This window comes from Pseudophryne corroboree, chromosome 9, assembly GCF_028390025.1.
Source record: "Pseudophryne corroboree isolate aPseCor3 chromosome 9, aPseCor3.hap2, whole genome shotgun sequence".
NCBI lineage: Eukaryota > Metazoa > Chordata > Amphibia > Anura > Myobatrachidae > Pseudophryne > Pseudophryne corroboree.
Genome location: NC_086452.1, coordinates 50051910 through 50067843, shown reverse-complemented (window position 1 = coordinate 50067843; position 15934 = coordinate 50051910). Strand labels below are relative to the sequence as shown.

General features: G+C 39.6%; 1 protein-coding gene across 7 annotated transcripts in view; it reads left to right on the top strand.

Annotated features, from left to right (window-relative positions):
- Nucleotides 1-15325, top strand: part of C9H1orf210 (chromosome 9 C1orf210 homolog) — a 542874-nt gene extending 527549 nt beyond the window's left edge. For all 7 annotated transcript variants that reach the window (XM_063939312.1, XM_063939313.1, XM_063939314.1 and 4 more), the window contains one exon: nucleotides 14820-15325. In XM_063939312.1, coding sequence (XP_063795382.1) covers nucleotides 14820-15157 — 338 coding nt within the window. In that variant the 3' untranslated portion in view covers nucleotides 15158-15325. The remainder of the gene's footprint in view (nucleotides 1-14819) is intronic.
- The last annotated feature ends 609 nt before the right edge of the window (nucleotides 15326-15934 follow it).

Genomic DNA, 15934 nt, shown 5'->3' with positions numbered 1-15934 from the left:
GAGAGAACAATGGGTGAAGAAGATGCAGCATCACAGGAGAGGACAATGGGTGTTAGCTGGAACTGTTTACATTGCTGGATTATTAAATTGTTCAAAGTAGAGAACTCAAAGTTTATTGACAATCAAATGATCCGGGAGTGATTGTGCCATAAACAGAGAGCACTTAGGGTGAGTCAGACATATAAACCGTTGTTGGCAAAATACTCAGCAAACTTATCCGACGTCTATTTGTGAAAGCACTTTGCAAATAATTATTTTACAAGGCGCTCAGGAGAGTCACACACCCATAACGCAGGGCGCACAGGAGATAATCAACGCCGATCCCCTGTGTATCAGACAATGTACTGGGCATAATCTGAAAAGGGGAGGGGCCTGTCACGGCGGCACGGTGTAGCAGTACTAGAAGGGAAGTAGTGTTTCTGTTCATTTATTATTCACACTTCTCTTTTGCTGACATTTTTATGTCCAGTCCAGCCATAGTGTTGTGATTTTCCCCTATTGCTTTTCCCTGGTCAGTGGTTAAAGGGCCCCTTTGCAGGCTTTATATGAGTTAGAAATATTCACAAGTGCTCTATGTAATAGTTTCAGAAGCACATGTTTAGCCGGATGTTTCTATAAGTCCGTTGCTGAGAATTTACTTTATATATAGAACCATCACAAGACTTGTAATGACAGTTGATCTATATGTTATATGTTGATCAGTGGATCAGGTAAATATTGGCCTGCTTGGCACCTTCTTGCCCAATGGTGAGATGGGGTGGTCTCTTCAGAGGTATGGGTTCTATGCTAAGGTTAAACAGTTTTGGTGCAGAGGACCACAGCCCTGAAAATTTCCAGTTTATCTGGATTCTGGCCATTGGCGGTCTCAGCTCCTAATTATACTCTTCTTTGAGAGTCTGGGGTATATTGCTGGTAACTGAAGACAAAAGTACCCGTTTCTCATAGAAATACATTATATTGGCCCCACCCCCTGCCCATGGTTCCCTGATTCCGAGCATTATGCCCCCCATCCTGCTACTGTACCTTCAGTAGAAAATGGGATGAATGACGGAGAGCCGCCTACTCTTCTAGAAGCCCAGCCAGGAACTTACATTAGTAGGAGTAGGTGAGCATGCACTGATGTTATGCAATCATTATAGATCTGTATTGTTGAGATTTATAGTGAATAAATATAATCTTAACAGTGTGCACACTACTGTATGTACTTATTATACACTACTGTATGTACTTATTATACTACTGTATGTACTTATTATACACTACTGTATGTACTTATTACACTACTGTATGTACTTATTATACACTACTGTATGCACTTATTATTATTATTATTATTATTATTATTATTATTATTATTATTATACACTACTGTATCTACTTATTACACTACTGTATGTACTTATTATACACTACTGTATGAACGTATTACACTACTGTATGTACTTATTATATACTACTGTATGTACTTATTATACACTACTGTATGAACTTATTATACACTGCTGTATGTACTTATTACACTACTGTATGTACTTATTACACCACTGTATGTACTTATACACTGCTGTATGTACTTATTATACACTGCTGTATGTACTTATTACACTTATGTATGTACTTATTATACACTACTGTATGTACTTATTACACTACTGTATGTACTTATATACTACTGTATGTACTTATTACACTACAGTATGTACTTATTATACACTACTGTACATACTTATTACTCTGCTGTATGTACTTATTATACTACTGTATGTACTTATTATATACTGCTGTATGTACTTATTATACACTGCTGTATGTACTTATTATACTACTGTATGTACTTATTATATACTACTGTATCTACTTATTACACTACTGTATGTACTTATTATACACTACTGTATGTACTTATTACACTACTGTATGTACTTATTATACACTACTGTATGAACTTATTACACTACTGTATGTACTTATTACACTACTGTATGTACTTATACACTGCTGTATGTACTTATTATACACTGCTGTATGTACTTATTACACTTATGTATGTACTTATTATACACTACTGTATGTACTTATACACTACTGTATGTACTTATTATACACTACTGTATGTACTTATACACTACTGTATGTACTTATTATACACTACTGTATGAACTTATTATACACTACTGTATGTACTTATACTACTGTATGTACTTATTATACACTACTGTATGTACTTATTATACACTACTGTATGAACGTATTATACACTGCTATATGTACTTATTACACTACTGTATGTACTTATTACACCACTGTATGTACTTATACACTGCTGTATGTACTTATTATACACTGCTGTATGTACTTATTACACTTATGTATGTACTTATTATACACTACTGTATGTACTTATTACACTACTGTATGTACTTATATACTACTGTATGTACTTATTACACTACAGTATGTACTTATTATACACTACTGTACATACTTATTACTCTGCTGTATGTACTTATTATACTACTGTATGTACTTATTATATACTGCTGTATGTACTTATTATACACTGCTGTATGTACTTATTATACACTACTGTATGTACTTATTATACTACTGTATGTACTTATTATATACTACTGTATCTACTTATTACACTACTGTATGTACTTATTATACACTACTGTATGTACTTATTACACTACTGTATGTACTTATTATACACTACTGTATGAACTTATTACACTACTGTATGTACTTATTATATACTACTGTATGTACTTATTATGCACTACTGTATGTACTTATTATACACTGCTGTATATACTTATTTTACACTACTGTATGTACTTATTACACTACTGTATGTACTTATACACTGCTGTATGTACTTATTATACACTGCTGTATGTACTTATTACACTTATGTATGTACTTATTATACACTACTGTATGTACTTATTACACTACTGTATGTACTTATTATATACTACTGTATGTACTTATTACACTACAGTATGTACTTATTATACACTACTGTATGTACTTATTATACTACTGTATGTACTTATTATACACTACTGTATGAACTTATTACATTACTGTATGTACTAACAAAGCTAAATATTTATCTTATTAAAAACACGTTAAAGGTTAAAGAACACAGTACGCAATTGGCGCAAAAAGTACCGCAAGGGTACTCCCTTAACTATACCTTAAGGAATGTACTTATACTGTAAACCTCTGTGTAGTGGTAGAGTGTAAATGCAACACAGTATAACCTTATTACCTTTAAAGCTGTTCTAGCGTCACCGACGCTCTGAGAATACTTAACACTATAAGAAATACACAGATACCGTGCTCAGGGTCCAACGCCTAATATATATATTATGAATGATATACTTGCAAAAGAATTAATACAAATACAAATCATACACTACAATATAACATAGACTACCTAACCAGATAACTACACAGGAAATATAATACAATTACTATTTAAGAGAAAATAAGAGAGAAAGAGGAGAAGAGAGGGAGAGAGAGAGATTGGCTCACAATAACAAGAAGATCAATATGATTGCAGAGAAGCTTACACATGTGAGGAACACTCGCTGCGCAGTTATTCAATGCTGAGAATCTTTGTGGAGAAAATACTTGACCTTACCCATACTGGCTGTCCCTATATACACAACCCTACAATACCGCATGGGACAGAAGCTAGACTCCATTTTGAGAAAACTCCCATGAAGACTGCAACACATGGTTGAAAGGGGGAGGGGAAAACACCCGGCAGCAGCCATTTTAGATTTGCAGGTCCAAACACATGGCACTCTCTACTACACCACAATCACATAGCAGAAGACACAAGACTCCATTTTATTCCAAAATGTCCAAGCCTCAGAACAATGCATATGTTCTGATTTTACAATTCCAAACCATCTAAATCACCTTTCACAATTTCAATCCAACTTCCTAGAACCATCTTATTCACTTTCACATTCCAAACAACTTCAGTATCTCAATAACCAGAGCATATTCATCACAAGACCAGATCACAATGTAACCACACATCTCAGCCTGCCATTGCTACCAGCACATGTTCAAACGTAACTGCATGGTGGTATTTATGATTAACAAGATATATTATAACTAACCAGCACAATCTATTTTAAATCACCATAGGCAAACAAATACCACAAATGCTATGCTACAGGTTGTCTAATGTCCCAGCTACCATCACAGATTCCCAGATCTATCACACAAACACCCAACAATCACACAACCAAGTTACAATATCCTATTTAAACCAGAAAGCAATCTGTCTATATTTCCTTATCTAGCCATGTGAATTCAATACTTAGCCTTTGGTGCCTGGTGATGATCCAGCCATGCTTCTGGGAGCTTTGTTCTGAGTGTAGCTTCATTACATCTGTTCTCTGAGGCCACCTGCAAAAAAACTGACCCCCAACCCCCCCCAGACAGGAACTATCCTCCTGTGTGTCTGTTCCTAGGGGAGGGGTCTCTCTCTCTCTCCTTTGTATATGTTAATCAGGTTCAGCCCTGAAAATCTTAGTAAAAGGTTGGCTTGATCATCCATTGTTCTCAACAAAGTGATCTCAGCTTTTATACATATAATCATATCTATCCGCTGTAATGTCCCACAACTTCACAACCAGCATCAAACTAACCCACACATCATTCTGCTTGCTTCAATACCAAACATGATGGGCGCATCTGGTTCTGTTCAGATAATACATATTCATGACATCAATTCATCAGCCAATTCTAAATCTCCATGATGTCTGGTGCTTGACATTATTATAACCATGTACTGTATGAAACAAGCGCCGAATCCATCTCCGTGCCATGTCCGAGCAAATGCGTGTGTTTCCATATATTGCTGTGCTCGCTGCGCATATTTGCAAGTATATCGACTTAAATGTGTGTGTGGTTTGTATGTTCTCTCTATGTAATATTTTTGACTTTGACAGTCCACCCTTTGGCAGTCACCAATAACTGCCACTTCCTAAAACATTTCAAAAAGAGAAAAATATATGTCAGGGGTTAATACATTTACATGGTTGGGTAGGGGAGGAGAGGAGAAGGTAGAAAAAGGGTATGACCTAGTGAGATAGCAGAAGCATGTGTGTATGAATCCGTGCTTGGGGGTCATGTATCATCGTGCCGTACGTGTTTTAAATCAAGCTTCGAGGTATTGCGAAGTATACATTTGAATTCCTTCTTATCCCGTGGTACGGGTCTGTGGATGGGCTGTCAAACTTTACCGAGCTCGTTTCGGCTTTTGGTTGCAACAAAATGGGGGAGCACATTTTAGTTGATGATACATGAATGGGGGAATATGTGATTGCTGATATCTGTGCCTGTATTCCCTATCGACTATGTGTGTCACTACCTGAGGGTTGTAGAAATGAAGATAAAGAACACTTATGGTAAATGCAGTGGTATTCTATGTCAGGTTAATGAACATTCGTCGATTGAGGTCTTGTTCGGTGTCTGTTGAATGCAGTCTTCTTTGTGCTTTTGCCCATAAGGTGCGAGCAAAAGCTGTCAATGTCCATAGATTTACAAAAGTGTTGGGCTAGCGTAATTTTAAAATTTCTAGGGAAACTGGGGATCCATGGCATAGTTCATCAAAAATCTGTGTATCAGGTTGTCAAAACTTCTTCTTTAATCCATCTGTTGTCTGTATATCGGCTCATCAAACTCCTCGTCCAAGTGGGTCTTTTTTCCTTGGAGAAAACGGAAAAACAGGTGAAAGAAACGGACCGTAGAAATCGCATTTTCATCACATCATTGTTTCTACCGTTGGGTCATAAATCAAATCCATTGGAATTACAATTTCCCCACTCCTTAGACTCATTACCTCAGGTAGTACTTTTCCAATATAACACAATCCTTCTGAGTTTGGGGCAAGCCGCTCATACGCCTTTCTCCCGCATGTGAAATATGCATCATCGGGGAGAACATATGGGACTGAATATGTCATTACCATGTTACACATTTTCCATGTGAACTCTCCTAACCCTAATTCTTCCATCTGCTTAGTACACCTATCAGTTTGTACGATCTGTGCACTGTATCCTAGTGATACCTCTCCAACTCTCGTGATCCTATTTCCTAGGGTATACCTATATCGGAAAGATTTTCCTCTACTGGCTATGTGGCGTATAAGCTCTGTATCTGTGGGCATTCTATCTGCTCTATGCGAAAAGGTCATGGTTTGGTTACTCCATGACACTTCCCAATTTCCCGGCTTTCGGGGATTGGAGATGTTAAAACATAATAGGGACCTATCCACATGGTATTGGTGGAGCTTCAAACTAGGAGGGCTGGAGATATTAAACCTCCTGTCCACCGGTCTCCCACCACTTAACTCAAGTACCTCCCCTAACGTTAAAGGAAATGGTACTAGCCCTGGTTTGCTATGACCTCGAGGTACTTGAGAGCATACCCAACAATCTGTTTTATTTAACACACTACCCACTAAGGAGTGATAGTCACTCAATGGATGCCGGTCCATATGGATATTAAAACTGGATTGGCATTTCTTAATGCACCCATCCTCCACTACGTTGTCACAGAGCCTACAGATACAGTTTTCTTCAACTAACAATCCTTCACAATGTTTACAAATAACATGGCTGCTAGATTGTTTCCGGTACTCGCCTTTGCTTGGTGGTTGTGTTGCTATTGGAAATTTACACCTCCGTCTCAGTCATCGGAACCTTTCTGGATCCTTTCTCGACCTCACTGGTACTCTCGCCGGAACAGACTGTTCTTGTTAACATCATGGTCAACAGGAAAATCCGGGTCACAGTCTCTTGGGGCAAGTCCATCTTACAGGAGGAGAAAAGAAGAAATTTGTAATGGGGGTACAGGAAAACAGTTTGAGGGGGAGAGAAACTTGTCACGATAATTAAGTTCTCTAGTCTTGTTGTTCTTCTTGTTCTGCTGTCATCTCAAAGGTGCTGTCTCTCAGTCTTCCAAACGAACATTCCGATGATGCAATATTCCTTCCAAATCAGCGATCTCTCTGTAAGGAGCAAAAATCTTGCATTACCATTTGTCTAACTGATGTGTGACATACCATCTTTTAAACATGAAAACATGAGTGAGAAGAGAGAGGAAACAAAAAAAAACAAAAGAGAGAGAGAACAATTTATATGCATATATAACATAACACATCAATAAACAACAGGAAAAAAAAGAAACATTTTTCAAACATAAACATTTTCTAAAACATTGTCAGATCATCAGGCTGTCATATCTACATGTCCCATGGTTTCCTTGCGCAGTCCCTCCCCCCAGCACTTCCATATTCCATTGTCTGTATCTGGCCAGAATACATTGGTGCGGATAGGTCATGCTGGGGTTTGGTAGACTTCTGCAAAGACCAAGTATATATGCAATGTTTGAATCCTACCAATAATCGTCAGAGGTGGGGAGAGAGAAAAAGAAAACATTTCACAGATACATTTACAACGTTTCACCCGGTCATTCCTGTGTCTTCAGGGAATGACCTCCCAATTTATTAACCGTTACCTCAGGCTTACCATCAGTCCTAATGATCACCTTTCCTGACTATATATTATGGGTGTGGCCCAAAATTCTTCCTATATGATCCCTGTTTATAACTTGGTGTGTCCTAACTTTTGCTCATTTTCATGTCTAGGGGGTCTGACTTTATGTGGGCTGTTGCAGTTACTGGCATAATGCCCTTCTCTTCTACAATGATAACAAACCCTGGGTTTCCTCCAAGTGTCAATGACCTGAGGTTTTGGTTGATTTGATGCCTCCTCAAACGCTCGGATGCTCATCGCCATCAACCGCTTTCCCTGTGCTTCCCTGCTTCCTTGGGTATCATGGTTATGTCGTTGTCTAGGGCGTTGATATACCTTCTGTGAATCTTTGATCATACACTTAGATCTTTCCTAGGATCTGGGAAATCAGACATGATTGATCTCAATTCTGTCCGGGACCAGGGATGGCGCATTGCACTGTCCTTGATGGGAATGATTCCCTGATCGTCAGTCTTCCCATTGGGGACTGTGATCACCCTGACAGGAATAAACTCAATTACATCACCTTGTTTTGGTCTTACAATATGGGGTACATTTGTTTGTGCGTGATATAAAACATTGTACGTACCTGTGGACACGACCTCACCTGACCCTCCGTTAGGGGGTTTGATTATTGCCTTTACCGATTTGGTCGCGTCCACCTGGATGTCTTGTGTGATGGCTGCTGGAAGAGGTGCCGACATCGTGTTGGGTTCACTTTCTTGCTCGTATTCCTGAGGGAAGTTTGACATGGGGTGCAACTTGCACGGGTTAATAGTTGTACATTTAACAGCATTACAATTATCATTGTTATGTTTATTACACTTATTCTTATCATCTATACTACAGTTGCTAAGTGCGTTTTTATTGTTCAACATTGTGCCTTTTCTCTGCAACCATAATCCTCTCCATTGCCATGTCTCTCCTCTCAAGATGAAAGTTAGGTATGTAAGTTACATTTCTTTGCATTTCACTTTCCTGTTGCCATAACTGCAAACAATCATAATGCTTGATTCATCTCTTTGCTGATTTAATGAGACATATCCTTCTCCTTAAATTCGTTAACACTTCTGTGCTGAAGCTACCTACTCTTGGGAATTTCTCCCCGTCATGTACTGTCATTCTCTCCCATTCATCACATAAAGCTTCTGTGTGACTTCCGTATTTCTCACACATTATATACCTTGCCGACCCGACTGGTCGGTTCACTGAATCAACCCGAACCGAGGTTGATCGCCCCCTACCTGAACAAGTGGCCCCCATAGTTCGAAGGTGTTGCTTTATTCAGCCAACCCTTACGCAAACCAAAATGTTCAAAATAGGCTGACGGTGGCGGTTTACTGAGTACCCCACTCACTCGCCCACGCCGACCAATACGACCTGATCACACCGATATGGTGCTGGCGTACTCGACCCAGGGCCCCTGCGACCTGAACCTCTATTTACTGGAACCTGTGAGGGTGATCCGAAGAACACTTACTCTTTCCAGTAACTATTGGTTGTTGGATAGTTCCTGAGTGAGCAGCGAACCTCCCTTAAAATAAAAAAAATTACACAAATCACGTTAGAATGTACAAATAGCGTTTATGACCTTCGTACACAAATAGTACCGCTCAGGTTTACTAATGTACACAATTACGTGCGGTCCAATCGTTCAGCACATAAGCAACTAATCTTATGTACGGAGCGACCAGTGGAATCGAAAATTACGGCTGTGAATTCCTTCAGCCAGAGCTTGTATGGCCTATATGGGTGTTGCACCAACCCTTTCTTGGTGTTGTGCCTGTGGACTGTATAGCGGACTTCCTTGTCTGCTGTACCTAAACCTGCTGGTCTGCTATGACCTCCTGGTCTGTTACAGTATGACCTCCTGGTCTGCTACACTCTAATGCTCAAATTGTATGTTTTAACCAGGGATGCCTCCCTAGCCACCATGTACGTCACTTACACGCATGTACCTCACGAGAACTCGACTTTTCTTGTGGTTCAACCTCAAAAATTGTAAAAACAAACACTCACTCACCACATATACACTTTTGTTTCTATTTCTATTTCTGCGCAGAAATTTCTCTTTAGACCAGATGTGTTACCAATTAGGAGAAGGATCTGTTAATTTAAATTTCGAATGTTAGAATAGATTTGCGCGATTTATCGCCTTGCGTTATTTACCGCGTTGCGCTATTTATCGCGTTGAAAAAAATTAACACTTGTGATTTGAGTTACGTGGGCGTACCCGTACGCTCCGTTGCGTAATATACGCTGCGTGCGTCGGCCTTTGTGTTGCGTTCGCGAGTCTCAGTCTTTTGTTAGAGACACGTGTACGCTGGCCACAAAAATACAATTAGCACGTTTATCAATGTAGATGATCTTTAACTGTAATCATCTACCAAGCACCACACAGGTCTTTCCTTGTATCTCAGGTAAAGCTGTGCGTGTGTCTTACAATTTACCCCTCAATGTATTACTTTTACACTTTAACTATTTAAATAGCGACAAATCTCTCTTAGCACGTTTATCAATTCTAATGGCAAACAGGAAGGTGAGATATGTGAAAGTACACAGATGAAAATGCAATTCTAAATTTAATCTAATAACATACATTGATGTAAGCACACGCATATAGATTTTACATATAAGTACCAATCACTATTACTTATGATTGACTATGATATAGATTAAATAAATGCATTAAAAAACTCATTAAATGATGATTTCTTTTTGACAATGGATGGCTGATTATTTCCTGAGTCAACTGAAAATCAGCCGTTCAAAAAAAAAAAAAATTTGACCTTCCCAAAATGGCCGCTGCTCCTCCCCCTTCCACCTCCATGAGGGTCACACAAAATGGTGGACAGACCATGCTAGCTCCCAAAGTAACTTTTAAATGTACTTTTAAACCTACTTAAACAGATAAACAATCTAATCTTAATCAAACACGATATGATCCATTTGAACCTGGTTTTGCGACAATAAAAATACATTTTAGCATCTTAAATATTATGAGAAACGCCTTGTCCCTTAAAATTTCCTATCAGCGTCTTACTGATACCACAATACATTAACGTGGATGTTTTTTTTTTTTTTTTCAGCATTTTGCGAGATGTCCATCATTAGCCGGTCAATTACAGCCGCGTTTGTAATGTACAGTGCATCATTAAGATCGTGATATCCCGGACCAGAGCCCCCATCTAACAAAGCTAAATATTTATCTTATTAAAAACACGTTAAAGGTTAAAGAACACAGTACGCAATTGGCGCAAAAAGTACCGCAAGGGTACTCCCTTAACTATACCTTAAGGAATGTACTTATACTGTAAACCTCTGTGTAGTGGTAGAGTGTAAATGCAACACAGTATAACCTTATTACCTTTAAAGCTGTTCTAGCGTCACCGACGCTCTGAGAATACTTAACACTATAAGAAATACACAGATACCGTGCTCAGGGTCCAACGCCTAATATATATATTATGAATGATATACTTGCAAAAGAATTAATACAAATACAAATCATACACTACAATATAACATAGACTACCTAACCAGATAACTACACAGGAAATATAATACAATTACTATTTAAGAGAAAATAAGAGAGAAAGAGGAGAAGAGAGGGAGAGAGAGAGATTGGCTCACAATAACAAGAAGATCAATATGATTGCAGAGAAGCTTACACATGTGAGGAACACTCGCTGCGCAGTTATTCAATGCTGAGAATCTTTGTGGAGAAAATACTTGACCTTACCCATACTGGCTGTCCCTATATACACAACCCTACAATACCGCATGGGACAGAAGCTAGACTCCATTTTGAGAAAACTCCTATGAAGACTGCAACACATGGTTGAAAGGGGGAGGGGAAAACACCCGGCAGCAGCCATTTTAGATTTGCAGGTCCAAACACATGGCACTCTCTACTACACCACAATCACATAGCAGAAGACACAAGACTCCATTTTATTCCAAAATGTCCAAGCCTCAGAACAATGCATATGTTCTGATTTTACAATTCCAAACCATCTAAATCACCTTTCACAATTTCAATCCAACTTCCTAGAACCATCTTATTCACTTTCACATTCCAAACAACTTCAGTATCTCAATAACCAGAGCATATTCATCACAAGACCAGATCACAATGTAACCACACATCTCAGCCTGCCATTGCTTCCAGCACATGTTCAAACGTAACTGCATGGTGGTATTTATGATTAACAAGATATATTATAACTAACCAGCACAATCTATTTTAAATCACCATAGGCAAACAAATACCACAAATGCTATGCTACAGGTTGTCTAATGTCCCAGCTACCATCACAGATTCCCAGATCTATCACACAAACACCCAACAATCACACAACCAAGTTACAATATCCTATTTAAACCAGAAAGCAATCTGTCTATATTTCCTTATCTAGCCATGTGAATTCAATACTTAGCCTTTGGTGCCTGGTGATGATCCAGCCATGCTTCTGGGAGCTTTGTTCTGAGTGTAGCTTCATTACATCTGTTCTCTGAGGCCACCTACAAAAAAACTGACCCCCAACCCCCCCAGACAGGAACTATCCTCCTGTGTGTCTGTTCCTAGGGGAGGGGTCTATCTCTCCTTTGTATATGTTAATCAGGTTCAGCCCTGAAAATCTTAGTAAAAGGTTGGCTTGATCATCCATTGTTCTCAACAAAGTGATCTCAGCTTTTATACATATAATCATATCTATCCGCTGCAATGTCCCACAACTTCACAACCAGCATCAAACTAACCCACACATCATTCTGCTTGCTTCAATACCAAACATGATGGGCGCATCTGGTTCTGTTCAGATAATACATATTCATGACATCAATTCATCAGCCAATTCTAAATCTCCATGATGTCTGGTGCTTGACATTATTATAACCATGTACTGTATGAAACAAGCGCCGAATCCATCTCCGTGCCATGTCCGAGCAAATGCGTGTGTTTCCATATATTGCTGTGCTCGCTGCGCATATTTGCAAGTATATCGACTTAAATGTGTGTGTGGTTTGTATGTTCTCTCTATGTAATATTTTTGACTTTGACAGTACTTATACACTACTGTATGTACTTATTATACACTACTGTATGAACTTATTATACACTACTGTATGTACTTATTTTACAATACTGTATGTACTTATATACTACTGTACATACTTATTACTCTGCTGTATGTACTTATTATACTACTGTATGTACTTATTATATACTACTGTATGTACTTATTACACTACTGTATGTACTTATTATACACTACTGTATGTACTTATTACACTACTGTATGAACTTTTTACACTACTGTATGTACTTATTATATACTACTGTATGTACGTATTATACACTACTGTATGTACTTATTACACAATACTGTATGTACTTATTATACACTACTGTATGTATTTATTAAACACTATTTGTACTATATTCTTATGCTAATTAAATAAAAATAACATTTATTCCTGCTGCATGTATTAAGCTTCTTCTATATATATCCTATATCTATAATCAGAGGCGTAACTCTGGGAGGCAATGGAGTCATCTGCCGCCGGGCTCTTGCTCTGAAGGGGGGCACCTCGCCTCCCATTCTGTGACACCATTCGGTTAAGTTAACTGATAGCCTCCGCTATCTATTCAGTGGCCGACTTCCTCGCTGCTCCCTGCACCTTACAAGTCACACATTTTACAAATGTCATACCCAGGGTTAGAACCCACGACCTATTACACTGGAGGAAGACACCGTACTGATGAAGCTATTTGCTCCTGTATAGGAAGCATGAGAATTCTAACTATATGAAGTTACATCTCTGACAATTACACGTAATTTCATATAGTTAGAATTCTCAGGCTTCCTATACAGGAGCAAATAACGCCATCAGTAAGGTGTCTGCTGTCAGTGTAACAGGTCATGGCTTCTAATGCTGGGTATGACTGCTAAGAAATGTGTGATTTAAAATAAATGACAATGAAATATATGTATATGGTATATACAAATTTTTCAGAACACTCAATATATATACACACACACATATTTATATAAACATGGGGGGGCGCCAATATTTATCTAGCCTCCGGGCAACTGAGACGAACTTACGCCACTGCCGGAATGTATTGCAGTCCTGAGCTTGGTGCATATGAGAAAAGTGACCACACCAGCGAAAACTGCATTTTCGGAGGTTTGACCGCAACAACAGCATTGATGCATCCTGCCCCCATTCATGGAAACCAATTAAAAAATGATGGCCCTGCTGTCCATTCTGATGCACTGACTTGGTGCATTTCTGTATGAAGGTAACAGAGGGAATTAATTTATAATAAATGCAGCTCACTGCAAATTGTTTACAATTTGAAAATCTTTAGATTATGTCAGTATTATATTACTAATATGCAATAAATAAATATTGTTGCTCAAAAGGAACAAAGTACCGAAAGTGTGCATGAACCCCCCCCCCCCCCTAAGGCTTGTGTCTTTGTGTCCACGTGGTTGTTCGTGTGCAAGACGTCTGTTATACAAGGTTTGTTTTACAGAACATTTTACCATTTTAGGAGTCAAATTTAAAATAAATCCCTGCTTAGTGGATGGCTGCAAATAACTGTCACAGTGTTCAGACCATATTGCAGGTCACATATTCCAGGTCACCTGGGAGGCGCACAGGCAGAGTTCACCAACTGTCACATTTTCCAGGTCACAATGGTGATGCATTGTAAATGTCAGGCAGACGTTTTGCCACATAACTCCGAAACGAAACAACCACTGAAGGTCGACATGGGCATTAGGTCGACATGCACTAGGTCGACATGGGCATTAGGTAGACATATACTAGGTCGACAGGTGAAAAGGTCGACATGGGTTTTTGGACTTTTTTGATGTCGTTTTCTTCGTCAAGTGACGGTGAACCCCAATTAGTGCACCTTGTCCCCTCGCATGGCTAGCTTCGCTCGCCATGCTTTGGACAGGTTACTGTTCCAATCGTAGCCCACGTTAATCGTCATGTATGGAAAAATCCAAAAAATGAAGAAAAAAAGTGAAAAACTCATGTCGACTTTTTGACCTGTCAACCTAGTACATGTTGACCTAATGACCATGTCGACCTAATGCATGTCAACCTTCAGTGGTTGACCTAATGACTGTCGACCTAAGCTGTGTCGACCTAAAGACCGTATCCCAAGTATAACATACAGTACACCGTAGGGAAAAATTTAACTTTGATCTCTTTGTCTTTGTTGCCCAGCTACTCCCTTGGCAACCACAGAGGTGTCACACGGCAGAAGTTGGCCTTATCTGGTGGGATTTGTGGTGATTGCCGCCTGCCTGTCTCTCCTTATCGCTCTTGCTGCTAAGTGCAAGGTCTTCCACCGGTATTTCCGCAGTTACCGGCATCGTCCCTTGCCAGACAATGAGTGGATAAATGAGTCCGAAGGTGACCTGCCTGGGGTACCTCTCCCACCACAGGAAGACGAGGATGGCTTTATAGAGGACAATTATATCCAGCCAGGGGACCGCCATGAAGAGCTGGATGAGGAGGACATTAGTATTGCATCCAATGAATTGCAAGACATGGCTCGCTGAAACTCGGAACTTCCATCTACAACAGCACTTTAAGGTCATTTGCTTCCTACAGACCGTTGTGAGTCAGGGAACGTGTTATACTGACCATCTTCTGACGATCGTTGATGGTCTTATCTCACAACACAAGCACTGATACAGTTTGGCCACCTATAAAGATGATGGCTCTGACTTTGAACCCCAGTGTCCGAGGATGTATAGGCTATGTTCATAATTTGCATTTAGGAATTCTTTGGTAATGGTAAGAGCCATGAGAATGATTACTTGGCCACTATAAATAACCCGCTAGCACCGCACTGGCCAGACTGGCAGACCCAACCACCAACACCATACACTCACACACTCCCCTCACTATTCAGATGATATAACACCAGTAGCATCACTTACTATTAGGAACACGCCACCCACGTATACGCTTAGGAACTGGTGCAAATGTACGCAAGTTTGCGTAGTGTATGTTACGTGAATTCACACAGCGCATGCTCGGAAAGCAGACGCATGCATAGCAGCAATGCAAATCCGTGCACATTTTGCGTGTCTCAAACCCACATGACTAGAGAGGCGGAACAGGGTGGGAAGGGTGTTGTGTGCACAAAGTTCAGTACGAGCATGTTGGTGCAAATATGCAAGAGTGGGGTGGGGGGCAGGTACCAGTTACCTGGGCCTTGGCTGCTGCAGGAACCCAGCCGGATCTGCTTCCCCCCTACCTGTAGCCAGCGCAATCTTCCCGGTGATATTTTCGGGAAGATGGCGCCGAACATTAAAAAAAAAACTCTGTAC